General features: G+C 38.7%; 1 protein-coding gene across 1 annotated transcript in view; it reads left to right on the top strand.

The window, feature by feature from the left end:
* Nucleotides 1-19,919, top strand: part of Gyc88E (Guanylyl cyclase at 88E) — a 282,867-nt gene that overhangs the window by 262,353 nt on the left and 595 nt on the right. The window contains exons 2-9 of the mRNA XM_067780394.1: nt 271-662; nt 7,457-7,944; nt 12,670-12,793; nt 13,011-13,146; nt 14,745-14,871; nt 14,936-15,140; nt 15,547-16,835; nt 18,486-19,052. Coding sequence (XP_067636495.1) covers nt 495-662; nt 7,457-7,944; nt 12,670-12,793; nt 13,011-13,146; nt 14,745-14,871; nt 14,936-15,140; nt 15,547-16,835; nt 18,486-19,052 — 3,104 coding nt within the window. The 5' untranslated portion in view covers nt 271-494. The remainder of the gene's footprint in view (nt 1-270; nt 663-7,456; nt 7,945-12,669; nt 12,794-13,010; nt 13,147-14,744; nt 14,872-14,935; nt 15,141-15,546; nt 16,836-18,485; nt 19,053-19,919) is intronic.

The following is a 19,919-nucleotide window of genomic DNA, read 5'->3' as shown; positions in this document are numbered from 1 at the left end:
GATCAGGTTGAATGTAGTAGTAGTAGTAGTTGAAAGATTCAGTTGTTGGTTATGGAGTATAACGCGTACTCACATTTCAATTCCATTAGCAATTTCATCCACAACTATTGCATAAGAGCATATAATGTTGCACACTTGGTAGTACTTACAAAATTTAAGTGCAGATGTATATACGGGTTAAACCAGAAACACAGCTATGATCACACAATATATTTCTACAACAACAAACACCAATTTAAATATTTTATTTATTTATCTTTCTCTTTATAGTTATTTCATAAAAATGGTTTCGAAAATCAAAGATGGTTAATTAATTAAAAACCGCAGTCAACATTTAATTAACTTACTTATATTTAAACATACAAGTACAAAAACAACAACGCTAAATACTCTTAAACAAGCAAATATACATATGTAGAAGGCACTTAACATATCCATCCTCAACGTACCTAAACCGCTTTTGTGGGCTTCATTACGCTCATCGCAAACCAAAAATGTATGGCTTATTATTGGAGAATCTTTCCGAATATATTAAATCTGTTTATGGTGAAGAAAAATGGGAGGATATTCGTCGTCAAGCTGGCATCGATTCGCCATCATTCAGCGTACATCAAGTTTATCCAGAGAATTTGTTAAACAAACTGGCAAAAAAAGCGCAACAGGTAGGTTAAATAAATCGGTTGTAGATTTGGGCCCGTAGTCATAGTCGAAATAAAATAGATTTTCATTGGTTTAAGCATGGTTCTTAATTAAGTATCATTTCAAGTTTGTTATAGTCCACTTAAACACTATTGCGAGAAATTAAACAATTTGCTATTTAAAAGCGATGAATTTAAATGGAAGTGAAGAAAGGCTTCCCCGACAAGCAAATATACGTCAGGAACTAATTTATTATACCTAGAATGCGTATTAATATGTTTGTGACGAAAATTACACAATTCTAAAATGTGCGATGGTTACTTGGCTCCACATATGCGAAATCTTTAATTAACACTATTCCGCATTCATAGATATTTGTGAGTTTTGATATTTTAGTATCTTTTGAGGCAAAAGTAGTAGTGGTGCTACCATATACTGATTTTGGCATTAAATTTAGAAGTAATTATTCAATGGAAGGAATTATTTACCACAGGTGTCGAATTTTAATACATGTCCAAAAATTTCGCAAGAGGTGTCAATGAACGCGTTTTAATTTCGGAAGCAATAATCCGATGGCGGCAAAGTAATAATTTTACTCTGTCAAGATATTTTTGTTGCAAAAAAACTTTAAGACTTTCATGTGGTTGATGTAAGTTTGGTGATATTGTTGTACACACAAAATAATTAACTTTAAAAGGCGATTTCCGCTGATACAATTTTCACCAGTTTCGCAGCCGCTTGAGGGTAATTATTCAGGTTTTTTGTGAATATCTATTAATAAAAGAACAATTTCTTATTTCTGACTTCTAATTGTTGAATTACATTACAGACTTCTTGAATTCAATTCTGCTAGCAATTTTTTTGGTGTCTTCTATTCCCCTTTACATTTGCCAATTCCTCTTAAAAGAAAGCGTGAAATATAACACGGAATACAATAAGAATTAGCAACAAAAATTTTAAGAACTGCTTGGTACGAACGCTGTTGTACTACTTCCCTCTTTTATCACCCTCTTAGTCTATGTCATGGTCGACTTGAGTTCAATGGTTTTCTAATGTAAAAGGGACTTACACTTTGCAGGTCAATGTGCAATAGCTCAAGATTCTAGGTCTCTCCTTTCCTATGGAAAACTATACTAAACTCCCTTTACTTATGCTGACTTTGCGAAGACAAACATAAATTTGATTTAACCTGATTATCATTGTATGTCCTGCATACTTATTAGTATCGGGGTTAGACATATCCCTTTTCGGTTTCGGGTCTATTAATTTAAACGGCTGTAACGGTTAGGGCCACCTAACATTTAAGGTTTGCATCTTTTGGCCGTCACATCTGTCTTAACCCTTTCGATCCGACTTTTGTAGAATGTATATGGAAACATAATTTTTGATTATTTAAAGTTGAAATAGGTCAGTAAATATGTGGTAGCATGATGATCATCGTATTTTTTGTCTACAATGATATTTAAGGGCGGGACTTATGTGTCCATTAGGGTTTTATAATGGGACATATATGTCCCATACGTATTTATTACGCATGTATGCATAACATTTTTTTAAACAATAAAAGTGTTATTTATGCAGGTTTTTATTAAATTTGGTATAAAAAAGTAAAATATTTCATTTTGTACATAAGTTCATACATAGCATTTCAAAATTATATGCAAAGAGCAGAAAATAATTCCCAGCCAGAATTTTTTGAAAATTTTGATCAAAAAGTATTAAAATATTATACCCCAAGACGATTAAAAACGTTCAAATTTAAAAGCATTTTCTGTTCGAAAATAACTGTATCGTCGGGAGAAAAATGTACCATAAATGTGGTTATTCTTGAATAACCATTTACGATTCATATTTCGAAACGCTTTTTATTCATAATTCATATCATTGTAAAATTGAGCTATAATTGTTTTATAGTAATATTTGACTGCTTTTCACAGTCATTTTCTGATCATATTCGTGATCATATTTAAATCGTTTTGGTTGAGATTTTTGAATCATTTTTGAATGCGATTATGAAGCATTCATTCTTCATATCTAATTCAAAATAAGATACTACATAATAATCTTATTTCATCAGGGGAAGAAAGCATGCGGAAGTGAGCTATTTGAACCACAGGTCACTCGTAAACAAACTTGACCGATATACACCTGCGATTACAACATCCAACATCAGCTATGATCGTCAATATCTTAAAATGCGATACGGTACGGGATGCTGAAGCCGTATCCAGGTGTATGTCAAGATAGTTTCACCAAATATCTCACAACCTTTGTATTGTCCAACTATTATGTATTTTCGGGGAAGCCGAAGGTGGAGAAATGGTTAGGGAAATCTTCGGTCACGAGCAGCATTTACATTATTTCTTGTCTTGAAGAATATGTATAATTGTATAAATAATAAACATTTTATATATTTTTTCTGAGCTTCATGATTGAAATAATAAGATTTTCATTGAAAAGTAAAATTTTAACAAGTATAAAATTCATTATTCAGTCAACAAATATATTCATAAAAGATTCAGAAAGCTAAATTAAAAATGATTATAAATTCTTGATCACCTAAAGTAAACACATTTGATTTAAATATAATTCCAAAATGTGATTGAAAAACCATATTCAGTTTCTGATCATCAAAGGTAAGCATACTTTATTATTCCTTTTGTTGTTTTTTAAGAAATATAAAAATTTAATCGTCAAAGGACTTTAAAAATGATTCCAAAAAGTGACGGAAAAATGATTTTCAGTTTTTGATCATCAAAAGTATTCATATTTGATTATTTCTTTTGTTCAATTGTATGATAACTCATTATTTAGTCAGAAAGAGTAATCAAATTGTATTTATATGTAGGGAAATTCAAAATTGTATCATCTAAATGCTGAGTGGGTTTATGAATGAGCAGAAGCGAAACAGTTTTTACAAAAAGCCAAATTAAAAGTTTTGCAAATAGTTTTCGTACTTTTCTCAAATTTTCTCTGGGCACATGAGGCACATCAACGTCTCGTAGTTCCTTAGATCGGCAAATGTTCGCCAACGTTTTTCATATTCCACAGGCTGTTTGATCGCCTTCCCTGCCGACGAGATCTTCATTTGCAACAAAGGACTCAGCAAGTTGTACTATAAAGTCTAGAAAGGAAGTTTTTTTGGATGCATCTCTGAGTGAATAACCCACGCTTTCTCAGCACCCATCATTATAACGCGATAAAAAACTTTCTTCCACCATTTGGTTGACCTGCGATCAATATAAATGCCATTTCAAAAACGCATCCAATCACTATATCAACTTCACCAACATATGAACAAGGTATTCTTTGCCGCTTAGCCTTTGATTTACTCATTATATCTATCCTTTCATTTGTGCACTGTGCAATATATTGTGACAAACTTTTTGGAAAGATTTTACGATATATATTAGATGGTGTTGCAAGGCATAACATGCTCTCTGCGATTTTGCAATTACGGCTATTGGTGAGTCACTAGGAGAGCTCCAAATCATATCTTCGGGACTAGTGACATTAGGTACAACCGCTGTCTCATGTTGATCATTACCGTTAACATCCTCATCCAAGTAGCCTTGTTCTGAGTCACTTGAATAAACTTCAATGTCACTGTTACCTTCTGAGGGATCGTAAAGGCTATCGCTTCCACTACTAAAATCAGTACCTGATTACTACTAAAATGTACTACTAAAATCATTCTGGTCGTCTTTCAGAATATTTGCGATTTCATTTTCACTTAGTTTTGTTGCCATTTAAATTTCCTAAAAGAAATTAACATTAAACATATATAGGGTCGAAAACTACCTACTGGGACATAAGCGTCCCAAAGTAAATAAATATCCAAAATCTTTGAAAATAAACAACATAAATATATATTTTGTAACTTCCCGTAATAAAATGCCGATTCCGATTTAAAAACAGTAACGAATTAATGATTTTGATCAATTATTTTAAGCACAAGAACACAATTAGCACGAGTTTCTTTGAGAACTGTCGACAAATTAATGAGAAAAATAAAAAATCGCATAATAACGTACATGTTTATAATGGTAAAATATAAATTACTCCATAAACTAATGTTTGGGACTTTTTTGCGCCAATTTAAATAACTTATTAGAGATTTAGGAACTTACAAACTTTTCGTGGGACAATAGTGTCCCTGGAGGGTCGAAAGGGTTAATGCAAAGAACTTTTCTTTACAACATTCTTACAAACTATATAAACTATTCAACATGAATACAAGTGTATGAGTGAATCGCCTAGTTGTTTCCTTTGCTTTAAGGAGCCCAAATCAGCTTTAACTACCTATTCTTTGATGTTGCGAGATTTAGATAATTTTTTAAGAACGAAATATTGTAAATTTTCTTTTAATAAGTATGTTTGTGTTCAATTAATGGAATTATCCGCCAGCGGATTATGACCAAAACGCGTTTTCAGGCACTCCTTTGACAATTTGGTATTTTAAGAGTGTTTGTCAAGTAAACAATTACCATTTTTTATACGTGGAGTCAAGTAACCACGGTTGTAAGGAACAGGGTGAACTTTTAAAACTTCTAAAAAATTTCTTCATAACGCCAATCAATGCCTTTTGTCATGCGGATACCCTGTCTATGCTTATTTTAGCTGGAAACTGTGTTTAATATGCCTATGACAGATTAAAATTTAAAATCCCATTAATTTAGGCAAGATTTTAACTAAACAGTATTTTAGTCAGCAACTATGATTACGGGCCTTGAACTTCTGCGAAAGGGTATATGTATTTCTATACCTGTATGTGTATGTACTGGTTTTATGGATGGATGCACAAATCGCACACCTAGAACAAAACGACGACCAGCTGAAAAGATCACAATGTACAGGAAAGGTAAAAAGCTAATTTGTTTCCATATATGCGCGATGGAGTTTTTAGTTTCTTTGGGTGAGCAGTGGAGCTAAAGTTTATTGAATTGGGGATTCCCATAGTATGCATACATTCACAATTTAATATTTTTGACTTAGCACCCTTTTGATGTGCGATATGAAGACGAGTATTAATAAAAAAAATTTGTCGCATTTTTATTTTCGTGAAACCTCAGAAACTATCTTCTTAATAAGGGCGAGCTTGAGACTGAATTCCGGCTGAGAAATCCAGACCTATCTGAGGAGTTAACAAATGGCATCTTTAGCAAATCTTTTTCTTTAAATATTGTCGCCCATATGGGTTTAAGACACAACATTTTGGATTTTCTGTATTTGATAACACTTTCTATACTACACGGTGGTGTTCCTTGAGGGAATATGAGTGTTGAATGTAGCAACAGGATCGATGCAGAAGAGTTTATCCTGACAGGGATGAAGTCGAAGTCCGCCAGAATGCTGGAGTGCCCGTTATTCTGAAGCTTATATACTGAATCACGATGTCGTATTGCTGCACGTGCTGCGCTCACGATGTCAACCGCATACAGATTCAGGATGGCGTTTAGTGCCAACGTAGGTTTTTACGAAGTACATCGCTTATTTCAACTATCGCCAATCGCTGCACTTTTGATCGTAGAAGAAGTTTATAGCTACTCCGCCAATAGACCGAATACTTCCGTGGAAACAAAACGAGCTCAGTAGTTCAAGCTAGACCTCATGAGAGCGCCCCCCCCCCATGTTTTGAAATGAAGGTGCCTTTCGCCATATTCCAAGACTTGGAAAGATAACCCAAATGTAGACAGTTGGCGTAAATAGAAGCGAGCCAGTTGCAATCTTTAAAAAAAATTTGAATTTGAGCAGGAATTATTCCATCCGACACCGGAGGCCTTTACGACTTAAAAAAGTGAATGGCCCATGGAACTTGGCTTTCCCAAAGGGGATAGATGTCGTTCCTCTTACGCTGGCTGTCACCGGAAGCGAGGCATGTTCCTGCGCAACTTGGACATCTGGAAAATGAGAGTCCTATATAAAGCCAGAGGGGCTCCTCACCGCTGCTTGCCCAGCTTCCAACCAAATATACCAGAATCACTCGAGAGGGTTTTCCCAAGTCTTACGAACTCGTTACACCTTTCCACGTTTTCGCAGAAGCTTACGCAGATGTCCCGTTTGGCTCTCTCTAACTTTTCAGAAGTTTCGGCTAAATTAATTTGGGCTTAAATCAAAATTTTTATAGATTTTCAAAAATTAAACTGTCAACTTGTTTACATGTAGCTCAAGCCTTTTCTTTTTGGCGGTTATTGCTCAATATTATTGCTTCTTCTTTAAAATCAAATCTTGTGCCACAAAAGAAAAGAAACTCGAGGACTTCTAAAACGGAAGAGTCACACCTAGAGAAGAAGGCCAATGGACAGGAATTTTCTTCTTCTAGTAGCAATAACGAGACTTCCCGAAGATTTTGGGAAGTTTTATCGATACTGATGGTCTTCGGCCGGTTATTGATACTGTATGTACGGGAAAAAAAGCATCAGTAAGGGAAATATTTATATGACCACGACTAACCTCCAAGGACATAGAGCCCACTCCTTACATAAAGAACTTTGTGTTGCCAGAGCTCCTAAATATTGGCGAGCATGCTTAATAATCATGTTTCGCCACGGGCAGGTGAGAATGACAGTTGGGTTAGAGCAGCTATAAACTATGCTGGCAGCACTTTAAAAAGGCTATGCTACACAAATCCCTGGACAAGGATTTGTACCCTGAGCAAATTGTACTGTGCAAAATTCAAAGCCTCAGCCACAACAGATCTATGCTTCACATACAAAGTGAACTTACTAGTTAAATAGAATATGAATTTTTAACTTTACTTACATAAGTCAACTCGCATATTCAAGAGAATTCACCTTACAACTTTCCTTTCTTACAGGTACTCGGCGTATCCGAACGCGAATTCATGGATCAAATGGGTGTATATTTTGTTGGCTTTGTCGGACAATATGGCTACGATCGTGTCCTATCCGTGCTGGGTCGTCATATGCGTGATTTTCTTAATGGTCTCGACAATTTACATGAATATTTGAAATTCTCATATCCACGCATGCGGGCACCATCATTCATTTGCGAAAATGAGACACGACAGGGCTTAACACTACATTATCGTTCGAAGCGGCGTGGTTTTGTCTATTATACAATGGGACAAATACGTGAAGTAGCGAGACATTTTTATCATAAAGAAATGCATATTGAATTGGTTAGGGAAGAGATATTATTCGATACGGTACATGTGACGTTTCAATTGACATTCGATAATCGGGCATTCACGTTGGCATCGCTGGCGATGACGCGCGAAGAGAAACATTTGCCCATAAGTGCACATGTACTCTTTGAGATCTTTCCGTTTTGCATTGTATTTGGGTAAGTAGGAGTTACGTTCTTATGCAGAGAGATTCAAGTAAAGTTGAGCTTCAATTATATTTGTGAGCTACCAGTATAGACAGTATAGATAGCCCTAGCACGGGATTCAAGGGGTTGCGTAGCGCAATATATAGCTTCTCTTCACCTTCGAGCGGCGAATCCCGTTTCACTAACAGACGAGGCTCTGGCACCACAAGCTCCTCATGCAACTTGTAGTTTAGTGAAGGTTTAATGTGAAGTGAAAGTTTAATGTGGCCATATAAATCATTCCCGAGATGGTCGGGCTAGCACCTTAATGGTGCTGTGTTACCTGAGCGTGCCGGATCTGTATCCGGCAAAGGAACATCACAACGATAACACTCCCCAAAGCCTTGCGTCTAGATCATACAGGAAACGTAGTGAAAGCTAAGTGAAAGAACGACCTAGTCCTTTTTTCACTTGGGCGTGGATAGCAAGTATTAAATAAAAAAAAAAAAAACATGTAAGGTGCTATAACCTCCGAAGAAATTTTAGGCCGAGCTTCTCTTTCAATTTGCGTTGTGCTCCTTTTTTATTTTTCCTACGAATTGGAGGACCAGAACGTACTTCCTTTATGTCGAATACGAACGGCATTTGCAAGGCAGATGAGTTTTCACTGAAATCTTTTCATTGCAGAAATACACTCGGAGCGCTTGTCAAACACTGCCGAGGGTGACCCCGCTTACAAAAATTTTCTTCTAATTGAAAAAACTTGTTTCTAAAATTTTGGTGTTGCTTTTCCTGGGGCGTGAACCCGGGATCTTCGGTGTGTATGGCGGAACACGCTACCATCACACCACGGTCGCCGCCGAGTATTAACTTATGTTACATATGTGCTCTATGGCTAGATCTTTTCGATAGCCCGACACATCTAGTGGCCTCACTGGCACCTCAGTTGTTTAGGAGGCTAGGCCTATAGGGCTTTGTATTCCTGCAAGAGTATGTAAAGCAAAATGTGGAATGTGTCGCAAGAATTCTTGGCTTGCATGGGCGAATCGGTTATTTGGCCGGTCCCAACCTAAAAAAGAATGCTATGGTGGAAAGTAGTTAATACGGCAGCTAAGTGAGTTGCCTATTGTGCCATCATAGAGACGATTAGATTATACCTTATTGAAGCTCTGAATATAATTTGCAGCAGCCAATGATCGATCTCTTTATCGAAGAATCGACATCCTATGGGATAGGGAAGTTGAGACTTTGAGGATCGGGCAAAAGAGAGCAGACTCGAACTTATTCTGCTCAGTTTAGCAGCTTTTAAATATCACAGCAAAACCGGACTGCATTTATCCTTTGTTTACTTTCCACGCAGAGTTTAAGATGCTTTTTCCTACTAGGACGGATTAGAAGTATGGAAAACTTGCTGAAATTTTCGGCGTTTCAGTTTTGGCCAACGTATACAAAATGGCCTGTGAAGTAGAAACAACAATCCCTGCCCATATTTTCGCTACCCAAGAGGTAAGCAACGTATTAGTGAATATGATGAGTTTCATATCAAAACCAATGAAAAAGGCACATTTTGAACCCGATTCGCTCAGATTTTGATGAAATTTTACACTTTACCTACACAAACACCACCTCGTTTTTAGAATTGCATTTTTGAAAAATTATGGGCGTGGCATGGTGTAAAAGTTGTGAAAAATGCGTGAAAAATGACGGTAATAGGTCCTTTTGAGCTGTGATAACTACGGAATGGCTCAACCGATTTCCAAGATCTTGGTACCATTGGAAAGGTATTCTATTCAGCTAATCGCGCAGTGAGAATATTTTTGTTACACTGAAAAGCATCTTTTTTGTTTTTAAATGCTTGATTTTTGTAATTTTTTCCAAGTTTAGTTTTTAAAAAAATAAAAAAAAAATGGTTTTTCAGCGAAATAAAAATTCCATGGCGCAACGATACAAGGTGGCAGCATGGAACAGCTGATTATACCCTTTTTTTATTTGATTTGATACATCAACTTCCGGTGCCGTACATTTTGACATTTGTCCATCGAATTTACAAAAACAAAGTACATGGAATTTTTATTTATGTTTGTAGGTATGTCACCATGCTGCCACCTTGTATCATTCCGCTATGAAAAATTCTTACAGTTGTTTTTGAAAGCCTATTTAAATATATTTCTAATGGTACTAAGATCTTGGAAATCGGTTGAGCCGTTGCGTAGTTATCACAGCTCAAAAACTCTATGATATCAAAAATAAAGAGATGAATTTACTTAAAAATTTTTATAAAAAAACATGCCATTTTAGTTTTTGGATATGTTATATATATTGAACTATCAGACCCGACAGACGTTGTTCTGCCCTAAATTTGGTCTATCTGCTAACATTTTAATAGGCATTTTCCGTCTAACTCTGCCCTCTAAACTTTTTCCTAATCTTTGTATTCACTCCTTCCTCCGTATTTTTCGCTTAATCTATCTACGTCTTCGTCTCATTCTATCTGTTTCTCAGTCTCCTTCTCTCTTTTCTCTTCTCTCAAGCTTTTCTCATTCTACTTCATATCTTATTGCCAGTCCCAGAGGGTGGTATGTGTTTTGTTCCAGTCCCATTCCGAGTCTCAGCCCCAGTCCCACTCCGAGTCTCAGTCTCAGTCCCAGTCCTAGTCCTAATCCCAGTCCCAGTTTGTCTCTGGTCTACTTCCCGGAAAAAGCGCCGTAAATACTAATATAGGCAAATTTATATACCAAATTTCAGGCAAATCGAATAGCACGTATGTAAATAGGTATGTGGGTATTATTAATTCTTGTCTTTATTTCGGCTTCGCATGCATGTTTATCAGTTTTGCCAGGTTGATGCGACTAAATCGAATATCACAATGAACTTTAGAGCTCTCAGCAACAGCTTTCATTTGATATCCATAATACACACACATTCTAGGGGTATCCGGGTACATGTTTTGGCCTATATCTCGAGACCCTTGTCACCCAGCGGTCTAAAACTTACTCTGTACTAAGGCACACATCAACAGCTTCAATTTGATATCCATAATGTAAAAACACATTCTAGGTATATCCGGGTCCATTTTTTGGCCTATATCTCGAGACCCTAGTCACCCAGCGGTCTAAAACTTACTCTGTACTAAGGCACACATCAACAGCTTCAATTTGATATTCATAATGTAAAAACACATTCTAGGTGTATCCGGGCCCACGTTTTGGCCTATATCTCGAGACCCAAATCACCAATAGGTATGAAAACTACCCTCTACTAAAGCACTCATCAACAGCTTCAATTTAATACCCATAATGTAAAAACACTATCTAGGCGTTCACGGGCCCACGTTTTGGCCTATATCTCGAGACCCTAGGGTATGAAAATTACCCTGCACTAAAGCACGCATCAAAAGCTTTCATTTGTTATCCATATTCTATAAACACATTCTAGGGGTACCCGGGTCCACGTTTTGGCCTATATCTCGAAACCCTAGTCACCCAGGGGTATGAAGATTACCCTCTACTAAATCACTAATCAACAGCTTTCATTTGTTATCCGTATTCTATAAACACATTCCAGGGGTACCCGGGTCCACGTTTTGGCCTATATCGCGAGACCCTAGTCACCCAGGGGTATGAAAATTACCCTCTACTAAAGCACTCATCAAAAGCTTTCATTTGATATCCATATTCTATAAACACATTCTAGGGGTAACCGGGTCCACGTTTTGGGCTATATCTCGAGACCCTAGCCTCCCAGCGGTATGAAAAATAGATGTTGGCCGATTCTCAGACCTACTCAATATGCTCATAAAATTTCATGACAATCTCGGTCAGGCCGTTTCGGAGGAGTACGGAAGCGAACATTGTGACACGAGAATTTTATATATAAGATCGGCCTTTCTAAAAAAATACATTTTATTTTAAACCGCTTGGTCTTTGAAGTTTTTTTTCCAGTTTAAAATTTTATTTTAGAAAACAAAATTTTCAGTGTATTAAAAATTGTTTACAGTATATGTTTTCCAAAGCCGATCTGAATACCTTTCCAATGGTATCAAAATATTTGAAATCGGTTGAGCCGTTCCGTAGTTATCACAGCTCAAAAGTACCTATTACCGACATTTTCTACGCATTTTGACAACTTTGACACATTGCCACGCCCACAATGCACGCCAAAAATGCAATTTCTAAAAATGAGGTTGTGTTTGTATAGGTAAAGTGTACCTGTGTGCAAAATTGCATCAAAATCTGAGGGGGTCGGTTTCAATGCTTATCGGTTTTGATATGAACTTCATCATATAGGAAATGCTGATGCTAGGATTGCTATCTTAGATGTGGACTTCAGGCTCCAGGTCAGCAAAGGTAACATAACGTCGGGTTAACTACTACTTTCACTCCCAATCCCCTTTCTTTTCCATCTCCTGCTATTGCCGTAATAGCAGTACTTTCGTCTCTTTGTCTTCCCCTACTCATAGGTAGAAACTTATTCAAAAGTGTATCAAGTTAATCGATTCGTTCTGGTGGCTGGTATGCAGCAAATACTTTCTCACTGACTGCGTGTCATTCGAGTATGGCAATGCACTTGTGGTCGCTTTATAATTATGTGAAACGCAGCAGTGCCTTTATTGCTTGCGGCATTTTAACTGAGCTATTTGCATTGAGTGCAGCTGCTGCCAGCTTGCGGCCTACACTCATTGTTTTTGTAATGCAAATTTGCTCATATCCCAATTTCGTTTCGTTTACTTAATGTTTTTTCCTTTTCATTCCATTACAGTGGCGATATGGTTGTGCGTAGTATTGGTAACTCCCTGATGGTCATACTACCCGATCTGCTTGGCCAGAAGATTACCGCTTGGTTTGATTTGGTGCGCCCATTAATTGCCTTCAAATTCCAAACTGTAAGTAAAAGCTGTCACTAATTAGAAGCAAATCCGTAAATTACAAATAATAAATGGCATTTGAATGTGGTTTAAATTAAAGTTGGCGTAATGTTAATAATTGTGAGAGAGAGATGGATGTCTGTGCAATAAGTGACCATATCCGGCTACCAATTATAAAGAAGTGCACACAGCCTATTTATATTAAATTGAAATTTCTATTTTTGCTTTTTAATAGATTTTAAATAGAACAAATAACATTTTTGAATTGGTCACAGTGGAGCCTGTAACCGATCGCGTAGATCTTGAGCCCACTACCGAATTGCTTTTGCATGACGACGGATCGGAATCAGAAAAGACGCTGCGGCTAAAAGGTAATTGAGAAAATTTTAATATTTGAGGCTAGCCAAATAGTTTGCCGGATGGAAAGGGTGTATATATTTGGCTCCGCCTCAATAAGTCCGAAAATTATCAATGATTATCAAGAAGTGTCGTGGAATGTAAATAACAGTTGGAGAAACTTCACTCAGGCCGGACCATACATCTATACCGGGCTCCCGGTCATAAAGGGATAGAAGGTAACAAAAGGCCAAACAAATACGGCACCTGAGGACTCAGCCGTATGAAGCCAAAAAACACAAGCAGGTCCTCAGTGAACTCCACAAAGAGGCGTCGGACCTTTATGCCAGGAATTGCCCGGTGAATCCAGTACCCCAGGACCAGTACCCAAAACTTGGGGAAGAGGAACGTACACTCCCCATGGAAACGCGAGTCACTCTAGCTCAACTTCGATCTGGATACTGTAACAGGTTAAACTCTTACCTATCCAGAATCAACCCCGACATACAAAATGTATGCCCCGCTTGCAATGTATCCCCACATGACATCAACCATCTCTTTAATTGTAATGTGGAGCTAACGCCTCTAACACCCCTCTCAATATGGTCCACACCTGTCGAAACAGCAAGTTTCCTTGGACTCCCGTTAGAGGATATTGATGACAATTTGTGACCAGTCGCACCTATTGGAATGGGGCAAAGCACTGCTACAACAACAAAAGGCCAATGAGTTGAAAAAGGGGAGTGCTGCACTGGAAGAGTTGACGGTAGACGTCCCAATCCGCTTAAGGGAAATCAAACGGAGACATGTGTTGCATATCAAGCAGGAAAGAGTGGATAGAAGCACGAGGCTACAAAATGTCTAAGATCATGTGCAAATCCTACAGTGCGAGACTGACAAATTTGCTCAACATCAAGAGAGAAGACTTACAGCTGATAATCCCCATAATAGCTGGACATTGGCTTCTTGCCGCCACATGCCTATAAATTAGGCCTTATCAGAAGCAGCAGATATAGGAAGTGCGTGCTGCACGCTGAAAAGGTTGAGCATGTATTGTGTTCGTGTACTGCGTTTGTGAGGTTGAAGCTTCAGCTACTACATGGGCCAGAGCTGTTGGTTTGAGAGAGGTCATTTGCTTCAACAGGCCTCTACTGGTATTTCCTTGACTACGTGTTTGTACAATTTTCGACATTTCGGAATCAAATTTGGAGTCCTTTATACTCCCGAGATTCTTATCTTTTCAAACAACATTTTGACAGCGTGTATACTTTGTTCTCCTAATCGGCTTGCCACACTTTTGTTATCACTGATGTAGCCCACTTTCAGGCAGTATATTTTCTGAAGCATCCTTCAACGAAGAAAAATTTATTTTTTTTGAAAGCAACTCATTCCGCGACTCCTCCAAAATTAGCAGCATGTACTCTGGGACCTTTGATTGTGCTTTTACTGAGTATTACACAGGACGAAATTCTGCGATTTAGCCTGCTATATTAAAGATACATAATAGCTCGCGAACCTCACTAGTAGTTGGTTACACGCGAGTCTCGCACAAAGTTTTTTTAATTCAAAATCGAGGCATTGAAAGTCTTCAGTTTTATAAACTTGATGACTATAAAAAAAAAAACAATTCTAGGTCAAATGGTTTACATGGAAAATTGGCGTATGATAATGTTTCTGGGCACACCGGTAATGCCGGACCTCAATTCGCTCATTACGACAGGCCTGTACATAAATGACTTATCCATGCACGACTTTAGCAGGTAAGTTTTCAAATGCTTGAACCCTTTGCACAAAAAACTTCACTAAAACCTTTCTAATTACAAGGGATCTCATGTTGGCTGGAACACAGCAATCAGTCGAGCTGAAATTGGCATTAGATCAAGAGCAACAAAAGTCAAAAAAACTCGAAGAATCTATGCGTAAGCTTGATGAGGAGATGAGACGTACAGATGAGCTACTCTACCAGATGATACCCAAACAGGTGGCAGATCGTTTGAGACGTGGAGAAAACCCAATTGATACGTGTGAGGTAAGATTTCTTAAATCTTTAAAATGAAATCACTTTTATATGATGTTCACATGGCACCCAATAAGCGATCCGAGCTGGGTAACTCGGAAATTAAACTTGTTAATTCGGAAATTAGACAGTTCTTTGAGACCATTCGTAATTCATTCGCAATTCGTTTAACAGCAGCTCATTGCTGCGAATTCATTTTGTTTGTCTATCTCTCATCTAAAATAAGTTAAACTTTTCATAAAAATTAGAGCTCGAATCGCTTAATCATGACGGGTCTCAGAGAGAATTACTGTTAATGAAATGATTCGCTCGCTGAATTTTGTAAATTACAAGCGAGAAAGTAAATTGTGAATGAAAGCTGCCGTGAGGACATCATATTACAATACTTCTCTAAAACACTACTTTTTTTAAATCTTAGATGTTCGACTGCGTATCCATACTTTTCGCTGATGTAGTGACATTTACCGAAATCTGCAGTCGCATCACCCCCATGGAGGTTGTGTCCATGCTCAATGCAATGTACTCAATTTTCGATACACTCACCGAACGCAATAATGTTTACAAAGTTGAGACTATAGGTGACGCCTACATGGTTGTTTCGGGCGCTCCCGAAAAATCTGTCAATCATGCAGATAAAGTTTGTGATATGGCCTTAGATATGGTTGATGCCATTACCGATCTTAAAGACCCCTCAACAGGCCAACATTTACGCATACGTGTTGGTGTGCATTCTGGTGCCGTAGTTGCTGGTATTGTGGGATTGAAAATGCCCCGCTACTGTCTCTTTGGTGATTCGGTAAATACGGCCTCACGTATGGAATCTACGGGAGCGGCAATGAAGGTGCATGTTTCCGAACCGGCAAAACAATTTCTCAGCCCAGCCTACAAATTAACAGAGCGTGGTGAAATCGATGTTAAGGGTAAAGGCCCCATGAAGACATATTGGTTGGAAGAACGTGAAAATCGTATACCTTTACAACTACCACCCGAATTATTTCATCCCATTTCAACATTTGCTGCACCAAATATTACTACAGCAGCGAGTTCGAATGCGTTAACATCGCCCCCCTCAGCCACTGATCGTCGTTTGAGTGTATCGCAAACATTAAAGGCGATTATGCCAGCCAGTGCGCAGCCGACTATAGGCTCCGTTGAACGTATGCAATTAGCCAATGCCACCAGTGCAATGATAGACGCAATGGAACAATCCGCTACAACAGTATCATCAACGGATGCTAGTACGAGTAAGGAGCGTGGACGTATGTATTCGCCAGTGACGTTCACAGATGTAGCGCGCCGTAGTATAGCAAATTCACCGGTAGGCAATGTTTATGCCAAAAATGAAAGGGGACGTGAGTCGCGCTCAAATTCTATGGGTCATGTCTTTATACGTACGCCTAGCGATATTTTCGGGTCACTCATCTTGGACACGGAAGAATTTTTGGAAGACCTGCAATACTCACGCACCTCTTTAGCTAATAATGACAATAATATGGCGTTATGTCCTTATAGCCCTGTGCCAAGTTTTCGTATAGGAAGTGCGCCATGCAAACCGCGTCACAATGATCCCGATCAATTTACACCTGAAGAATTGGCAGCTATGGATCAAATAACACCTCCATCGACGGCACCGCCACGTGAAACTGTCACTTGCAAAGTTGCACCATCAACATCGTCAACTGCGTCACTGGAGAAAGCCAAGACCAGGTAAGTGTCGCCTTTTGAAATTACAAGCTCAACCACATAAAACATGTCTCCAAGGCCTCTCATTGCATTAATCAATCATAAATTCTGCATAATCTCGTACAAGATTTGGGGCATATAATAGTGTATGATGTGTGAATGTATGGGACTTTTAACCACACCCCCAAAACCGTACGGTCCAAGACACCAATGTAACGATTTTATCGACAGCCAAGACTTCTTAAAAGCATTAGAATCCAACGTGATGAAGTCGGATACCGTGGGGAGGTGTCGAGCCTCGCTGACGTCTATATGGCTTCTCAATGTCTTTCTTTTCTGTGTTCCACAGCAATATTGAAGGGAATGAATTTTCAGATGACATGGCCAGGAAAGTTTCCGAAGTAAACATAAGCGAGGTGGACATCTCTGTAAGACTTCCACTGAGTTACGTCCGTCACAGGTCACTGATCTATTTCACCGATGCTGCGACGGTTCCGCGTATCAACAATCTCTCTCTGCAGAAGCTATAAGAATGAGGAGGAAGAGGAGCCGATTTATCCCTTTCTCTGCCTATGCTCAGAGCTAGAAACAAGACGACTTGTGTTTCTGGGCGCCCTGTTTTTGACATTTCTCTGTCCTGTTCTTTGGCAGAGGTTTGAAAGGTTGATCTTTCACTCCCATTTTAGTTCATCAAAGAAAGCAAGTGTTTCGTTGAGGACAACAAGGAAACAGTCTCCAAGTGCAAGCATTGGAAATTCCCATGCGCGCCCTCTTAACCTAACTCCGTCAACCACACCTCATCCTAAGAGCACCGCTCCCTGGAAGGTAGATAATCAGAAATAAGTAGCTTCAGCAGCGGTCTTCAACCTGCTCTTGAGATATGACCTTCAAAAGACGATGGTTGCGGTTGTTGAGTTGCACTGCAACCCATGGAGTCAGAAGAGGTTTTCGAAAAACCAACGACCTGTCTAAGGTTGTAATGTGTTCACACTCACCATCAATTAGGACCAAGATAACGAAGCGTTAGGCCCCTGGTCATACAATTTTTTACCAGTGTACATTGACGGCACGGGAGATAAGACAAACGCTTCTAGATTTTTTCGAAGATTCCGAACCAATATTGAAAGCAGAAAGAATATTTTTAAAAGCGAAAGCGAAACCAAAGCCAGATCGAAACAGAGTACACTTTATAAAAAGAAACTAAATGTGAAGCGAGGTCGGAACTTATTTCGTAGAACGAAAGGAAATCTGAAAAGGGAACGAAGTTGAATCTTATTTTGAGACCCAAAGCAAATATAAAAGCCGAATGAAACTGATACCGAAACTTATTTTGAAGAGCGAAAACTAAATCGAAGCCACAAAATATTTTGAAATTTGAAACCCGATCTGACTAAACCGTCGAGCTTATTTAAAAACGAACCAAAAGTGGAAGCGAAACGTTTCGCAAAACAAAAACGAAGTCGGACGAAACCGAAATTACAATCAAAATGAACCCTAAACTGAAACCGGATCAAAACCGAAACTATAATCAAAACGAAACCAACGAAGCCGGAACGAAACGGGAACTAAAACCGAAAAGAAACCAAAGACGAAACCCCTTTTTTTCATTCTATATGTTCTGTATCTCATAACCTCCAAACATTATATCTCTAAATAATTTCTTTCTCTAATTAGAAAAATCACATTTTCACGTAGCCTCACTGTGTCAGAGGAAACGGCTGTATCAATATCCGTGGAGCACCAGCAGCAATCACAGAAGGAACCAACAATAGTAACTATGCCCAAAGCAGCTCTGCCAAAGAAAACCGCAATTGCATTGCCAACAGCGTCATCCATAAAGTCGACCACGACACCCAGCAAGAATATATCATTTGGTAGCAGTAATAATTCGTCTCGCGAATCACTTTCATCCTGCTCACCACCAATACGTTCAAACTCGGCACCGATTCCAATGTCGAAGGCAGCACGCAAAGCATTCTTAGCAGCCAAGCAAACTAAAGCGATAGAAAAATTGGATAGAATGATTGAGGAAGTGAACGAAGTTGATGTACAAAATAAGCGTGCGAATATGCGGAGGATGGCTGCTTTTCGGGATGAGGGTGGTGGTGGCAATGGTGGTTTAGGTGCAAATGGAGGATCTACAGGTAGCGGTGGTTGTCCGTTATTTTTGTCACCACCACCACCACCCCCAGTTAGCCAAATGCCCAGCTCCATATCGGACTCGGGTATAGCTCATCATGGGTAAGTAGAAAATGTACAAAGTGTAAAGACTTTACGACTGCCGATCTTTTGTACCGTCGACCAAACAGAAACCCGAAAATTTTTAAAAATTCAGACGGAATAAAATACAGACGTCACAATATCTTTACAATGGTCATATTAGTCGCGATGAATGTTATTCGGTAGATTTCACTGGGACATTTGGTTGACCAAAAGAAACCAACATCGGCAGAGAAGTTGCAGTTTTTAAATGCACCTCGTATTAGGATCGTTTCAATTCATTGACCAGTAATGCTGGGTCTAATTACCTTACATGATTACATTCTATTGCTTAGGCAATAGCTTTTGCTGGAAATTTGGCCAGGTTTCCGATATTTCACCAGCAGGAATAAAGCGGGCCAAGACGAGTCGTTTACCTTGCGAAGCGTACGCTCCACTTTCAGAATGGGAAGGGCGGCGAATACTGCTTAAATGCGCTATTAAGCTTTTTCACAGTTAATGAAAATGTGGGGTTCAAATGCAATGAAATCAGCTAACCGCTTTGCTGAGAATAGAATAAGTAGGTGGTCGGTTGCTAGAGTAAGCATCGGCTTCCATTCAACGCAGTTAAGGATGCCCTCACCGTGAGGAACGTCTTGTCGTCGATTTTTCTTACAAATATCTCTGGCATGTTGGAATGCTAGAGCGATTTTCGACGGCAAACACTGATTTCGGGACGATAACCACTAGGGCGGCAGGTCACGGAAGTAAAGTAGATGTTTAGAATTTTAAAATTAGCATAGAAGTCTCTGCGGGTTTGGACCAAATAGGTTATATTGCACTCTGATAGGTTATTATCTCAAGATTCTCCATTTCCCATCTGACGTTTTTTATGTACCATCATAAGTT

The sequence above is a fragment of the Eurosta solidaginis genome, chromosome 1 (genome assembly GCF_040869045.1).
Source record: "Eurosta solidaginis isolate ZX-2024a chromosome 1, ASM4086904v1, whole genome shotgun sequence".
Taxonomy (NCBI): Eukaryota; Metazoa; Arthropoda; class Insecta; order Diptera; family Tephritidae; genus Eurosta; species Eurosta solidaginis.
Note: the sequence above shows the minus strand (reverse complement) of the source record. Positions and strands in the feature narration are given on the sequence as shown.